The 15,451-nt window shown below is 47.0% G+C and overlaps 1 protein-coding gene across 11 annotated transcripts in view; it reads left to right on the forward strand.

Annotated features, from left to right (window-relative positions):
- SZT2 (SZT2 subunit of KICSTOR complex) overlaps positions 1-15,451 on the forward strand; it is a 167,548-nt gene that overhangs the window by 90,423 nt on the left and 61,674 nt on the right. For all 11 annotated transcript variants that reach the window (XR_008846705.1, XM_056533045.1, XM_056533036.1 and 8 more), the window contains 8 exons: positions 2,793-3,026; positions 4,801-5,011; positions 6,361-6,435; positions 7,129-7,267; positions 7,359-7,458; positions 11,421-11,550; positions 14,676-14,828; positions 14,904-15,006. Coding sequence is in view for 10 of the 11 variants with exons in the window: in XM_056533045.1 (XP_056389020.1) it covers positions 2,793-3,026; positions 4,801-5,011; positions 6,361-6,435; positions 7,129-7,267; positions 7,359-7,458; positions 11,421-11,550; positions 14,676-14,828; positions 14,904-15,006 (1,145 nt within the window). In the remaining variant the exon portion in view is untranslated. The remainder of the gene's footprint in view (positions 1-2,792; positions 3,027-4,800; positions 5,012-6,360; positions 6,436-7,128; positions 7,268-7,358; positions 7,459-11,420; positions 11,551-14,675; positions 14,829-14,903; positions 15,007-15,451) is intronic.

Consider the following 15,451-nt stretch of genomic DNA (forward strand, 5'->3'; position numbering starts at 1 on the left):
CTACAATGATGGTAATGTGCCTGTTCACATATTGAGCAGAGTTCTGAAAGACACACATCCTCAGTTAGTCTCCATCCACCTAATGAGGTGAGTGCTGGAGGACACACATGCTCAGTCACTGTCCCCATCCATCTAATGAGGTGAGTGCTGGAGGACACACATGCTCAGTCACTGTCCCCATCCATCTAATGAGGGGAGTGCTGGAGGACACACATGCTCAGTCACTGTCCCCATCCACCTAATGAGGTGAGTGCTGGAGGACACACATCCTCAGTTAGTCTCCATCCACCTAATGAGGTGAGTGCTGGAGGACACACATGCTCAGTCACTGTCCCCATCCATCTAATGAGGGGAGTGCTGGAGGACACACATCCTCAGTTAGTCTCCATCCACCTAATGAGGTGAGTGCTGGAGGACACACATGCTCAGTCACTGTCCCCATTCACCTAATAAGCTGAGTGCTGGAGGACACACATGCTCAGTCACTGTCCCCATCCATCTAATGAGGTGAGTGCTGGAGGACACACATGCTCAGTCACTGTCCCCATCCACCTAATGAGGTGAGTGCTGGAGGACACACATGCTCAGTCACTGTCCCCATCCATCTAATGAGGTGAGTGCTGGAGGACACACATGCTCAGTCACTGTCCCCATCCACCTAATGAGGTGAGTGCTGGAGGACACACATGCTCAGTCACTGTCCCCATCCATCTAATGAGGTGAGTGCTGGAGGACACACATGCTCAGTCACTGTCCCCATCCACCTAATAAGCTGAGTGCTGGAAGACACACATGCTCAGTCACTGTCCCCATCCATCTAATGAGGTGAGTCCTGGAGGACACACATGCTCAGTCACTGTCCCCATCCACCTAATAAGCTGAGTGCTGGAAGACACACATGCTCAGTCACTGTCCCCATCCACCTAATAAGCTGAGTGCTGGAGGACACACATGCTCAGTCACTGTCCCCATCCATCTAATGAGGTGAGTGCTGGAGGACACACATGCTCAGTCACTGTCCCCATCCATCTAATGAGGTGAGTGCTGGAGGACACACATGCTCAGTCACTGTCCCCATCCATCTAATGAGGTGAGTGCTGGAGGACACACATGCTCAGTCACTGTCCCCATCCATCTAATGAGGTGAGTGCTGGAGGACACACATGCTCAGTCACTGTCCCCATCCATCTAATGAGGTGAGTGCTGGAGGACACACATGCTCAGTCACTCCCCCTACAGTCTAGTCTCTGTAAGTGAGTCATGTGATCCGCACAATGTCATTATGTTGTGTCTATCGCTGCCGGTGACACTTCCTAATGGTTCTCATGAAGAATTAGATTTTTCATCCTTTACATTGTGTAAATGTTCATTTCTTCTGCTTAGGAAAAAAAAAAAAAAGTCACATCCTAAATTTATCTCCTAAATTTTGGCCTGAGATTTGGAGGCTGTGAGGGATCGGCTGAGGGCGGAATGACTGAGCTTGCATTTCTGAGCGTCCGCTCTCTGGTATTTTTAGAAACAATTATCCTTTTATGGCTCGTTCTCGCCTAATGTCAGCCGGCGTTCCTGCGAGCGAGCGGGTCCGTCCCACAGTTACCGAGACTTTAATGATCCCACGAGAGGGTTTTAGGCTGGAAGAAAAGCCATTGTTGGGATTTTTTTGTGTCTTAAAGAGGTACTCCGGCCCTAAGACATCTTATCCCCTATCCAAAGGACAGGGGATAAGATGTCTGACTGTGGGGGTCCCGACGCTGGGGACCCCCGCAATCTTGCATTCGGCACCCACCTCTTTGAGCTGCACGCCGCGCTGCCTTCTCACAAACTGCCGGGTGCCGACCACGGGGCCGGAGTATCGTGACATCACAAGTCTATGGGACGGGGCGTGATGACAATTTTTTTTCAAATCAACTGGTGCCAGAAGAAAGTTAAACAGATTTGTAAATTACTTCTATTAAAAAAAATCTTAATCCTTCTAGCACTTATCAGCTGCTGTATACTACAGAGGAAGTTCTTTTTGAATTTCCTTTCTGTCGGACCACAGTGCTCTCTGCTGACACCTCTGTCCATGTCAGGAATTGTCCAGAGTAGAAGCAAATCCCCAAAGCAAACCTCTCCTGCTCTGGACAGTTCCTGACATGGACAGAGGTGTCTGTGGTCAGACAGAAAATAACTTCCTCTGTATTATACTGTATTAGCTGATTAGTACTGAAAGGATTAAGATTTTTTAATAAAGTAATTTACAAATCTGTTTAACTTTCTGTCACCAGTTGATTTAAAAAAAATAAAAATAATATTCCACCGGAGTACCCCTTTAAGGACCTCGAGCTCTTGCAAAAATACAACTCCTAGCATGCCTGGGCAGCCGTTGGCCTGCTGGGAGTTGTAGTTTTGCAACACCTGGTGGTCCACAGTTTGGAGACCACTGAGTTCCGTTTACATCCCCGTGGAATTTGCTGCCGAATTGATTGATTAAGGGGACTTTGCTCACAGATTTTGCTGAAAGAATGAACATGTTCATGTCCTAAAAACGACGACCCCCACTATGACCCTAATGATCCCTTCCAAAACCCTAATCTTCTTACTACCACTAGTACATATCATTACAATATGCAAGCAAATTCCAACGTGTTTCTGTGAACCTGTAATGTCAGCTTCCTCAGGGGACATAGATAGATAAATACATGGTAGATAAAGCAATATTTGCAAGGGTACAAGGTACATATGGTTACCCCATCGCCTATGGCATCCCAGAAAATGTTTCCACTTCTTACAGGTTTCTTATGTTGTTATAGGAATTCCGACGCCTTTCGCTTCCAGGATATCAGCTGAACGAGGAAGAGGAGGATTATTATTACATCTCTTTGAGCCGGCTCCATGCCCACAGGGTAGAAAATGACCGATCACGGCATCTTCATGTGCATGGACCGGGCCCCTGGCAGGACCCTGATGTGAGCACAACCCCCGAGGTTCTGGAGGACAACACTGATCCCAAAGTGACACCTAAGAATGGCCGTTCTGTGGACAAGGTACAAGAGAGTTGTATCTGGGTAGATTGTTTAAGCCTAAACAGATTGTGCAGAACTAGAAGAACATGGCTACTTTATTCCAGAAATGGCGCCACATCTGTCCATGGGCTTGTATTGCAGCTCAGCTTCATCGCAGTGAATGGGCATGAGATACCACAAAAGCCCATGGACGGGTAAGGCTTTGTGTTTGAGAGAAAGCACCCATGTGTTTATAGTGCCGTACAATCTTATAGCACAATTGTCTCACATAGTAACTATGGCGACTAGAATGAAAAAGTCCATTCTTTACACTGCAGGCTGCATTTATTGAATTGAAAGGTGCTGCAAATACTTAAAGGGGTACACCGCCCCTAGATATCTGCTGGGGACCCCCACAATCTCGGCTGCAGAACCCCAGACATCCGGTGCTCGAACTTCGCTCCCTGCCGGATGACTGGCGATGCGGAGGCTCGTGACGTCACGTTTACGCCCCGCTAGTGACCTCATGGCCACACCCCCTCAATGCAAGTCTATGGGAGGGGGCGTGACCGTGACGTCACAAGCGGAGTGTGACCGTGGCGTCGCCCTCTGGCGCTGCACCTGACACTCTAAACGAACGTCGGGTGCAGCAGGGAGATCGCGGGGGTCCCCAGTGACGGGACCTCCAGAATCAGACATCTTATCCCCTATTCTTTTGGGTAGAGTACCCCTTTAATATAATTTATAGTCCATAGAAGAGAATATCTTGGCACTGCTTATATATCTACACCGGTTTACAACTTTACCTCAGTACAGGCTCACTCTGACTACTCGGTGCTCACACAAATGATAGTCCATAAATGTAGAAGCCGTAACAGGTAGAAAAAGGATGGGAGCACTCACCCGGTCAGATGAAATAGAGATGCTTTATTGCGACATCAAAAGCAGGGGGGCGAACATAAAGCAGTGCGGGGGAGAGAAAATGGGCGACGGTCCGTTATCGCGCGTTCAGCGCTCCGTCAGGCCCCTTGGGCGACGGTCCGTTATCGCGCGTTCAGTGCTCCGTCAGGCCCCTTGGGCGACGGTCCGTTATCGCGCGTTCAGCGCTTCGTCAGGCCCCTTGGGCGACGGTCCGTTATCGCGCGTTCAGCGCTCCGTCAGGCCCCTTGGGCGACGGTCCGTTATCGCGCGTTCAGCGCTTCGTCAGGCCCCTTGGGGGCCTGACGAATCGCTGAACGCGCGATAACGGACCGTCGCCCATTTTCTCTCCCCCGCACTGCTTTATGTTCGCCCCCCTGCTTTTGATGTCGCAATAAAGCATCTATATTTCATCTGACCGGGTGAGTGCTCCCATTCTTTTTCTACCTGTTACGGCTTCTACCTTTAATATAATTGTTTATTAGTATGTTTGTTTGTGTATCTTGAGAAGAATGTATAAATATAGACAGGGATGTAGCCAAGACTATTAGAATGATGACTAGAGATGAGCGAACTTACAGTAAATTCGATTCGTCACGAACTTCTCGGCTCGGCAGTTGATGACTTATCCTGCGTAAATTAGTTCAGCTTTCAGGTGCTCCGGTGGAATGGAAAAGGTGGATACAGTCCTAGGAAAGAGTCTCCTAGGACTGTATCCACCTTTTCCAGCCCACGGGAGCACCTGAAAGCTGAACTAATTTATGCAGGATAAGTCATCAACTGCCGAGCCGAGAAGTTCGTGACGAATCGAATTTACTGTAAGTTCGCTCATCTCTAATGATGACCTTCACACTTTATACATATATGTTTAGTTTTTTTTTTGTCTTTCTTGTTGCAGGCAGAAGAGGATTCTGGTGAATGGGCTCAGGCAGCTCTGGAAGTGTCTGATAGTGAGGTGTCCTCTGTGCTGTCGGGAATGTCCGCCATAGACCACGGGGGGAAAAGTGCAAATGAAGGAGCCCTGGTGGACAAATCCCCTTTACCACCTAAAACCTCGTCTGTGGTCAGTCTCCCCGAGTCCGTGCAGTCCAGCACTGTCAATAGCACAGGTAACGTCTGGAATCCCATTTAGAGATGAGCGAACTTACAGTAAATTCAATTCGTCACAAACTTCTCGGCTCGGCAGTTGATAATTTATCCTGCATAAATGAGTTCAGCTTTCAGGTGCTCCCGTGGGCTGGAAAAGGTGGATACAGTCCTAGGAGACTCTTTCCTAGGAATGTATCCACCTTTTCCAGCCCACCGGAGCACCTGAAAGCTGAACTAATTCATGCAGGATTAGTCATCAACTGCCGAGCCGAGAAGTTCGTGACGAATCGAATTTACTGTAAGTTCGCTCATCTCTAATCCCATTCATCATAGATTTGGGGGTAGGATTGGTGACAATTGTGACGTGTTTGTTGCTGCTATTAAAAACCTCTCCACCCAAAAAAAAGCTGATTTTTTATTTTCTACTTTTGTGGTTATATTTGTTTATGATTCCTTAAAGGTACTCTGTCCCTAAACATCTTATCCCCTATCCAAAGGATAGTGGATAAGATGTCTGATCGTGGGGGGTCCCTGCCACTGGGGACCCCCACAATTGTGGCTGCAGCACCCCAGACATCCGGTGCACGGAGCGATGACTGGCGATGCGGGGCAGAGGCTCGTGACATCACGGTCACACCCGCTCATGACATCACAGCCACGCCCCCTTGATGCAAGTCTATGGGAGGGGGCGTCACGAGCCTCCGCCGCTGCACCCGACGCTCTAAATGAATGCCGGGTGCAGCAGGGAGGTCGCGGGGGTCCACAGCGCCGCGACCAGACATCTTATCCCATATCCTTTGGATAGGGGATAAGATGTCTATGAGCGGAGTACCCCTTTAACCCAGGGATCTCACCTTATTACCTTTGTGCCTCCAATTCTTAGAACCCTTCTGAGGGTTATATATCAGCTATAAAGCCAAACATAAACCCTGTTGTGTGTAAGAGTCTTCATAGCCCTTATATTTCTTCCATTCCCCCTCAGACAGGTATAAAGAATTAGGAGCACACAGACAATAAGGTGAGATCCTTGCTTTTAGAAATCATGATCAGATATTAGCAGTTATAGGGGCTCGGCTGGGATCCTAATTGCTGTTTATAGGGACAATCGGTGAGAAACCCTGATTTTGGACAATTGAGAACTGCATGTAAAAACCAGCAGATACGACCATTGCTCCTTAAAAATGCCTTCTCTCTAGTCCAGGTCATTGAGGTATTGTGTCTTTGTAAGTCTTCAGGGGTCACAACACCTTTGTCCGTGTGATGCACAAACTACACAAACTACAGCTTTGATACAGGATAAAATAATAGGAAAAAATGAGACTATTTCTTAAATGAATGTTCCTTTAACACTTGTTTATTGACCTTATAGGAGGGTCTCGGCAGCGTCCCAGTCGTGTCCAGAGTCTGGTTTCCAGCCATGGCAGTATGGATTCTGATCATCTAGGTGAGCGCTGGTGTATGGAGAATTACATGCAAAGCGTTATGGGAAAACAAGAATGCAAATTATTTCTCCTCCAAAGCTTTGTAACCCGGGATATCAGCTGTATGGAGATAAGAATGGTTCCATTCACAGACAGCAAGCTGAGAGTTTGAACATGTTAATAAATAGAACTTATACTAGAGAGGTTCAGAACTTAAAGGGGTTATCCAGGAAGAGAAAAACTGAGCTAATTTCTTTTAATAACAGCTCCACGTATGTCCCCAGGTTGTCTGTGGTATTACAACTTGACTCCATTCACTTCCATGGAACTGAGTTGCAGAACCGCACCCAACCTGGAGACAGACAAGGAGCGGTTCTTGAATGAGATTAGCTCTATTTTTCTATTCCTGGATAACCCCTTTAAAGGAGATATGCAGTAAAAATCTTTTAACTCATCCTGTGCTGGGAGCTGGCCAGAGCTCCGGACATTGCTGCAGCCGGCAATACGCTGACAGCGCTGTGACGTTCCGAGCCTAAGAAGAGCAGAGCAGCGCCAGAGAACCGGGCCGCCGATATCTCCGCAATGGGGGAACGTAGGAAGGGGAGTTAAAGTTTTTATTTTTGCAGCCCGGGGCACAGGATGAGTTTAAAGATTTTTGCCACGTATCTCCTTTAATACAATGGTTACAGTCATTTCTCATTCGCGTTGTCCGGCAGGGTATGACGCAGGCAGCAGTGACTCGGAGTGTGAAGACGCACTGATCAGTGATCAGGATTCTCGCTGCCCGGTCATGCCAAAGTTTTGGCTGATTGTGAAGATTCACCAGGACCGGGTTGAAGTGTGCACCCATGCCAGGTAACCCCCCTGGGTTTGATCATCTTTTGCTTTATTGTTCTTTTTTTTCCCTTGCCTCTTGTTCCCTGCTTTACTCTTCTCTTTCTGACAGCGCGGTGGCTGCCCGAGAAGTGGAGGAGCTCGGAGAGAGTGAGCAGCTGCACCAGCTGGTGGTCAGGAAGGTGGGAGAGATCTGCAGAGTGGTCAATCAGGTAATGAAGCAATGCGGCCATATCTACTACTCCCAGCATTCCCAGACAACTGGAGACCAGTGTTTTCCAACCAGTGTGCCTCCAGCTGTTGCAAAACTACAACTCCCAGCATGCCTGGACAGCCAAAGGCTTTCCAGGCATGCTGGGAGTTTTAGTTTTGAAACTGCCTGTAAAGTAACTCTTATCTCTGCAATGCTGCGGTTATTATCTCTGTCATAGCTGCGGTTATTAAATGTCATAATTCTCCCAAGTAAAGTCCTCATGTTCACTTATCATCTGTAGTGCACCCTAGAGAGCAGCGAGGAGATGATTTACTAATACTTAGACTAGACTGGTGTTCCCCAAACAGTGTGCCTCCAGCTGTTGGAAAACTACAACTACCAGCATGCCAAGACAGCTGAAGACAAGTTTCCCAACCAGTGTGCCTCCAGCTGTTGCAAAACTACAACTCCTAGCATGTCCGGGCATGCTGAGAATTGTAGTTTTGAAACTGCCTTTTAAGTAACTCTTATCTCTGCAATGCCTAGAGCAATGTTTCCCCACCAGGTATGCTGGGAGTTGTCGTTCTGCAACAGCTGGAGGCACATGTGGCTTTACCAGGATTCGGCTTTGCGCTGCAGTTTTCCACTATGTTGCTCGCATCGGTGAGGCACATGGTTGGGATAGAAGGACGGGCTATGGGGATGGGATATAGGGTTGGGATATGACAACAATATATGAGGACGAGATATGAAGTCAAAAGCTTCCTCCTTTTGTTGATTTCCCTCCGTAACAAGGATTAGGAAGGAAAAACCGTGCAACGCCGGGTACTCAGCTAGTAAATAAAATAAAATAAATGAATAACTAAATATAGAAAATAAAATAGCGGGGAAAGAAATGGGTAGCCATACAGCACCCACAACCCCAAGAAAAATGTTCCATTACATGTCTACATAAGAGATTTATAACCATCTAATGTCTGGACGGGTCTTTTCTTCCAGAACTGCTCTCCATTGTGACTAGTAGAGGGGGGTCCAAAGTGTCAGATCTGCGTCTGTAATGTCCATAAGCCCTAATAATACACATATAACACACATATAAGCTACGCCCCATTCACCACCCACAAAATATTTTAGTAATGCCCACTTTTGGGCATAGCAACATAGAATATGTTGCCCCTGCTCATAAACCACACCCCTCCTCATAAACCACACCCCTCCTTGTAACCCCTCATAAATCACAGCCCTGCTGTAGACCACACCCCTTGTGCATGATCACACCCTTGCCTGTAAACCACACCCCTCCTCGTAACCCCCTCATAAATCACAGCCCTGCTCATAAACCACAGTCCTGCTGATAGACCACACACCTCCTCATAAACCTCACCCCTCCACGTAACCCCCTCATAAATCACAGCCCTGCTGATAGACCACACCCTTGCCTGTAAACCACAGCCCTGCTGATAGACCACACCCCTCCTCATAAACCACACCCCTCCTCGTAACCCCTCATAAATCACAGCCCTGCTCATAAATCACAGCCCTGCTGATAGACCACACCCCTCCTCGTAACCCCCTCATAAACCACACCCCTCCATGTAACCCCCTCATAAATCACAGCTATGCTGATAGACCACACCCCTTGTGCATGACCACACCCCTGCCTATAAACCACACCCCTGTTCATAACCACACTTTTGCAGATTGACCACCTCTTTGCTCATAAACCAGTCGCCTCATAATAAACCACAGCCCCCTAAATTAAATGGAAATGTGTAGTGAGTGATATCAATGATGCTACACTTGATAAAAGATAAAAACCTGCAGTGGTTTCCAGTCCACCGGTCAGCTTGTTCTCACATTGAATGCAGCACACTGAGGGTTAAAGGAGAAGTATTGTGCAGAAAAACTTATCTTTATCCAAAGGATAGGGAATAAGTTTTACATTGCGGGGGTCCGACTGCTGGGCCCCTCCGCGATATCCTGCACGAAGCGGCGGTTGACATGCCCCCTCCATGTATCTCTGTGGGAGAGACGTTCAGCTATCTCCCGCTCTCCCACAGAGATACATGGAAGGGGAGTGTCGGCCACCACTACGTACAGGGGTCGACACGTTCCGTTCCCAGGGAGAGTAGGGGTCCCAGCAGTCGGACCCCCGCGATCTAAAACTTATCCTCTAACCTTTGGATAGGAAATACTTTTTTCTGCATTATATATTTCCTTTAAAGGGAATCTGTCAGCAGTAGATCATGCACAAAGCTTGTGTCAAGGAGGCGGAGCTGAGCTGTAGGACCTCCTCCCCCTCACTTCATTCGTTGACTGATTGACATACAGGGCGCAGTGCTGGAAGCCAAGCCCTGTACAACAATCATAAAGGGGGATGTGCATCCTGCGGCCCAGCACCAGCTCTGAGCATGATCTACAGCTGACAGATTCGCTTTAACATGGCTCCTCCTCATGATGGAAGATTGTCGCATTGTTGCTCCTTTCACCATTACAGAACGGTCTGTTGGGTTTTTAGGCCTTTAGCCGACAGCTTCATCTCATTTTGCCGAGGTATTAAAAATACGAAATGCTTTCCTCCAAATTGCTTCACTTAAACTTCAGCATTGGGCATTAAACAGCAATGAGCGTAAAACAAGATAGCGGCGGCGGCGGCCGGCCAATATATCAGGTGAAATCTCGTAAACAGGCAGCGGCGGAAATCTGAGCGAAAGCCTATTTACTATCCACGGTTAATCATTTAGAAGCAGAAGGAAACAAAGTAACAAGACATTAAGGTGGCTCCCCAGAGGGTTAAATCCGGTTCTGATCACCAACCTGATACCTTGGAGGGGACGGCGACAGTGATGCAGAACGGAAACGCCATCATAGCTGCGGTTATTAAATGTCATAATTCTCCCAAGTAAAGAACTCGTGTTCACTTATCATCTGTAGTGCACCCTAGAGAGCAGCGAGGAGATGATTTACTAATACTTAGACCAGTGTTCCCCAAACAGTGTGCCTCCAGCTGTTGGAAAACTAAAACTCCCAGCATGCCCGGACAGCCTTTGGCCAGTGTTTCTCAACTATTGTGCCTCCAGCTGTTGTAAAACTACAACTACCAGCATGCCCAGACAGCTGAAGACCAGCATTTCCCAACCAGGGTACCTCCAGCTGTTGCAAAACTACAACTACCAGCATGCCTAGACAGCTGAAGACCAGCATTTCCCAACCAGTGTGCCTCCAGCTGTTGTAAAACTACAACTACCAGCATGCCCAGACAGCTGAAGACCAGCATTTCCCAACCAGTGTACCTCCAGCTGTTGCAAAACTACAACTCCCAGCATGTCCGGACAGCCAACGGCTGTCTGGACATGCTGGGAGTTGTAGTTTTGAAACTGCCTGTTGTGTAACTCTTATCTCTGCAATGCCTAGAGCAATGTTTCCCAACCAGGTATGCTGGGAGTTGTAGTTTTGCAACATCTGAAGGCACACTGGTCGGAAAACAGTCGCCAAAGGCATGCTGGGAGTTGTAGTTTTTCAACATCTGTAGGCACACTGCTTGGGAAACAGTGGCCAAAGGCTCTCCGGGCATTCTGGGAGTTGTAGTTTTGAAACAGCTGGAGGCACAATGGTTAGGAAACAGTGGCCAAAGGATGTCTTGGCATCCTGGGAGTTGTAGTTTTGCAACAGCTGGAGGCACACTGGTTTGGAAACAGTGAGCAAAGGCTGTCCAGGAATGCTGGGAGTTGTAGTTTTGCAACAGCAGGAGGCTAGCTGGTTGGGAAATGCTGTTATAGGCAGTGCAGAGGTTTGGGAGCCTGCTGGGACTTGTAGTTTTGCATTAACTCGAGGCACACTGGTTGGAAAAAACTGGACTAGACCGTCTAAAGCTGCACTAGATTTATCATGGTGGCTCGGGCTGTTCTTTCTATAGATTAACTATTAGATGGCTTACTTTTCTCCAAAATGTTACTCAATAATCTTGTTTCCCGCCCACAGCGCCTCCTGCTGCAGGACCTGCATGACACGCACCTATGTAACACGCTGCTGGTCGCCGAGAGCGAGGAGGATATCTGGAAGAGCGAGAGCCCCTACGCCACGTACCGGCCCAGGCTACTTACCAACGAAGGTGATTACATTATATGGTGTCCAGATGATGTCAGAGATGACTCCCAATGGACCCTCTAGACCAGTGGTCTTCAACCTGCGGGCCTCCAGATGTTGCAAAACTACAACTCCCAGCATGCTCGGACAGCCGTTGGCTGTCCGTGCATGCTGGGAGTTGTAGTTTTGCAACATCTGGAGGTCCGCAGGTTGAAGACCACTGCTCTAGACCCCTCCGGACTTCACTTCCATTCATGTGTTTTGAGGGGAATAAGTCATTTTCTGGTAGAGCCCATACCACAATTTAAATGGGTTATCCAGGTATTAAAAACGCAAAGCTGTTTTCTTCCAAAAACAGCACCACCCCTTTCCTTAGGTTGGGTGTGGTATTACAACCTGGCTCCATTCACTTCAATGGAACTGAGCTGCAATACCACACAAAACCTGAGGACGGGTGGCGCTGTTTTTGCAAATCAGCTCTGTTTTTCCAACCCTGGATAACTTCTTTAACATGAATAAAACTTAAAGGGGTACTCCGCTGCCCAGCATTTAGAACAAACGGTTCGGGACTCTGGAGCAGGAGCTCGTGACGCCATAGCCCTGCCCCCTCACGATGTCACGCCCCGCCCCCTCAATGCAAGTCTATGGGAGGGGGCATGACAGCTGTCACGCCCCCTCCCATAGACTTGCATTGAGGGTTCGGGGTGTGATGTCACGAGGGGGCTCGGTGTGATGTCATGAGGGGGCGGGGCTATGATGTCACAAGCTGCCGGCTCCAGCGTTCCGAACAGTTTGTTCCAAACGTTGAGCAGCGGAGTACCCCTTTAAAGTGTAAGTCCAGAGCTGCTCTCACACCCATTCTGCACTGGTAGGTGCATAGAAATGCAGCTAACACTGGAGGGTAAGTGCACGGCACCAAGCACGTTCTGTGCACAAGTCTCATTAACCCCTTAAGGACGCAGGACGTAAATGTACGTCCTGGTGAGGTGGTACTTAACGCACCAGGACGTACATTTACGTCCTAAGCATAACCGCGGGCATCGGAGCGATGCCCGTGTCATGCGCGGCTGATCCCGGCTGCTGATCGCAGCCAGGGACCCGCCGGCAATGGCCGACGCCCGCGATCTCGCGGGCGTCCGCCATTAACCCCTCAGGTGCCGGGATCAATACAGATCCTGGCATCTGCGGCAGTGCACGATTTAAATGAACGATCGGATCGCCCGCAGCGCTGCTGCGGGGATCCGATCATTCATAACGCCGCACGGAGGTCCCCTCTCCTTCCTCCGTGCGGCTCCCGGCGTCTCCTGCTCTGGTCTGTGATCGAGCAGACCAGAGCAGGAGATGACCGATAATACTGATCTGTTCTATGTCCTATACATAGAACAGATCAGTATTAGCAATCATGGTATTGCTATGAATAGTCCCCTATGGGGACTATTCAAGTGTAAAAAAAAATGTAAAAAAATTTAAAAGTTAAAAAAAAGTGAAAAATCCCCTCCCCCAATAAAAAAGTAAAACGTCCGTTTTTTCCTATTTTACCCCCAAAAAGCGTAATTTTTTTTTTTTATAGACATATTTGGTATCGCCGCGTGCGTAAATGTCCGAACTATTAAAATAAAATGTTAATGATCCCATACGGTGAACGGCGTGAACGAAAAAAAAAAAAAAGTCCAAAATTCCTACTTTTTTAATACATTTTATTAAAAAAAAAATTATAAAAAATTTATTAAAAGTTTTTTATATGCAAATGTGGTATCAAAAAAAGTACAGATCATGGCGCAAAAAATGAGCCCCCATACCGTCGCTCATACGGAAAAATAAAAAAGTTAGAGGTCATCAAAATAAAGAGATTATAAACGTACTAATTTGGTTAAAAAGTTTGTGATTTTTTTTAAGCACAACAATAATATAAAAGTATATAATAATGGGTATCATTTTAATCGTATTGACCCTCAGAATAAAGAACACACGTCATTTTTACCATAAATTGTACGGCGTGAAAACGAAACCTTCCAAAATTAGCAAAATTGCGTTTTTCGTTTTAATTTCCCCACAAAAAGTGTTTTTTGGTTGCGCCATATATTTTATGATATAATGAGTTATGTCATTACAAAGGACAACTGGTTGCGCAAAAAACAAGCCCTCATACTAGTCTGTGGATGAAATTATAAAAGAGTTATGATTTTTAGAAGGCGAGGAGGAAAAAATGAAAACGTAAAAATTTAATTGTCTGAGTCCTTAAGGCCAAAATGGGCTGAGTCCTTAAGGGGTTAAAGGGGTACTCCGGTGAAAAACTTTTTTTTTTTTTTTTTTTTTTAATCAACTGGTGCCAGAAAGTTAAACAGATTTGTAAATTACTTCTATTAAAAAATCTTAATCCTTCCTGTACTTATTAGCTGCTGAATACTACAAAGGAAATTCTTTTCTTTTTGAAACACAGAGCTCTCTGCTGACATCACGAGCACAGTGCTCTCTGCTGACATCTCTGTCCATTTTAGGAACCATCCAGAACAGCATATGTTTGCTATGGGGATTTCCTTTTTTACTTTGGCAGTTCTTAAAATGGACAGAGATCTCAGCAGAGAGCACTGTTGTGCTCGTGATGTCAGCAGAGAGCTCTGTGTTTCAAAAGGAAAAGAATTTCCACTGTAGTATTCAGCAGCTAATAAGTACTGGAAGGATTGATATTTTTTAATAGAAGTAATTTACAAATCTGTTTAACTTTATGGCACCAGTTGATTAAAAAAAAAAAAAAAAAAGTTTTTCACCGGAGTACCCCTTTAATCAAGAAAGGGCCCATGCACGAAACTTGCTGGACATAGAATGGTTGCCCTAGCACCTGTTCTGCTCAGCTTAAAGGGACACTCCGGTGGAAAAAACTTTTTTTCAAATCAACTGGTGCCAGAAAGTTATACAGATTTGTAAATTACTTCCATTAAAAATGTTTAATTCTTCCAGTACTTATCAGCTGCTGTATGCTCCACAGGAAGTTGTAAGACAGAGACAGCTGGGTGACAACCATGGCGAAAAGCAAAGAGCCATGTTGGTTGTTAAATGTGGGAATTTTTTGTTGTTGCTTTGGGGATGTACATGGAGAAGCTGCAGGGGGCGCCCCGCCTCGTCTCATTGAATTCACCTTTTTCTTTGCAGATTTCCCCGGGGAGGAGAGTTACCAGCCCCGCGATTACCTTGCCGCCACCATGCAGTTCATGCCGGGGCACTTTGCCTGTGAAATGGTGTGGAGCACGGTGATTCACATCCACCCCCGGCTTAAGATGGGACCCAACATGGGGGTGTCCAGAGGTGAGTGTTCACTTCATTTCAGGGTCAGGGGCTTGAGGAGCCGTGTGACTGACCTATAACCTCCCGTATCTGCAGCCATCCAATCCCTGCGCTCCGTGCTCAACGCCTTCTCTGTCGTCAACCGCAAGAACATGTTCGTGTATCAGGAACGTTCCACCAAATCGGTCTTCTACCTCCGGTGCGTATGGATTAACGCTCCCTTATAGTAACCAATCCCTATTACTAGGCCGAATCATTACAAAAATTCTCAAACTTTCTAATTTACTTTGTGTTTTAATTATCTGAAATGTTTCAGGATATTTAATTGCTTCATTGAATGAGTGCACTATTATTTACACACTGTGGAGTGGATACAATTGTATCCAGCCTATACGATACTCCGTGGGCCAGATCAGAAGCACCAAAATGCAACTTAGCTTGTTACAATGTATCAGTCTGGAGTTCATGCTTTTTAGCTCACAGAGCATTGTCTAAATCAGTGGTCTCCAACCTGCGGACCTCCAGATGTTGCAAAACTACAACTCCCAGCATGCCCGGACAGCCGTTGGCTGTCTGGGCATGCTGGGTGTTGTAGTTTTGCAACATCTGGAGGTCCGCAGGTTGGAGACCACTGGTCTAGATTG

This window comes from Hyla sarda, chromosome 7, assembly GCF_029499605.1.
Source record: "Hyla sarda isolate aHylSar1 chromosome 7, aHylSar1.hap1, whole genome shotgun sequence".
Taxonomy (NCBI): domain Eukaryota; kingdom Metazoa; phylum Chordata; class Amphibia; order Anura; family Hylidae; genus Hyla; species Hyla sarda.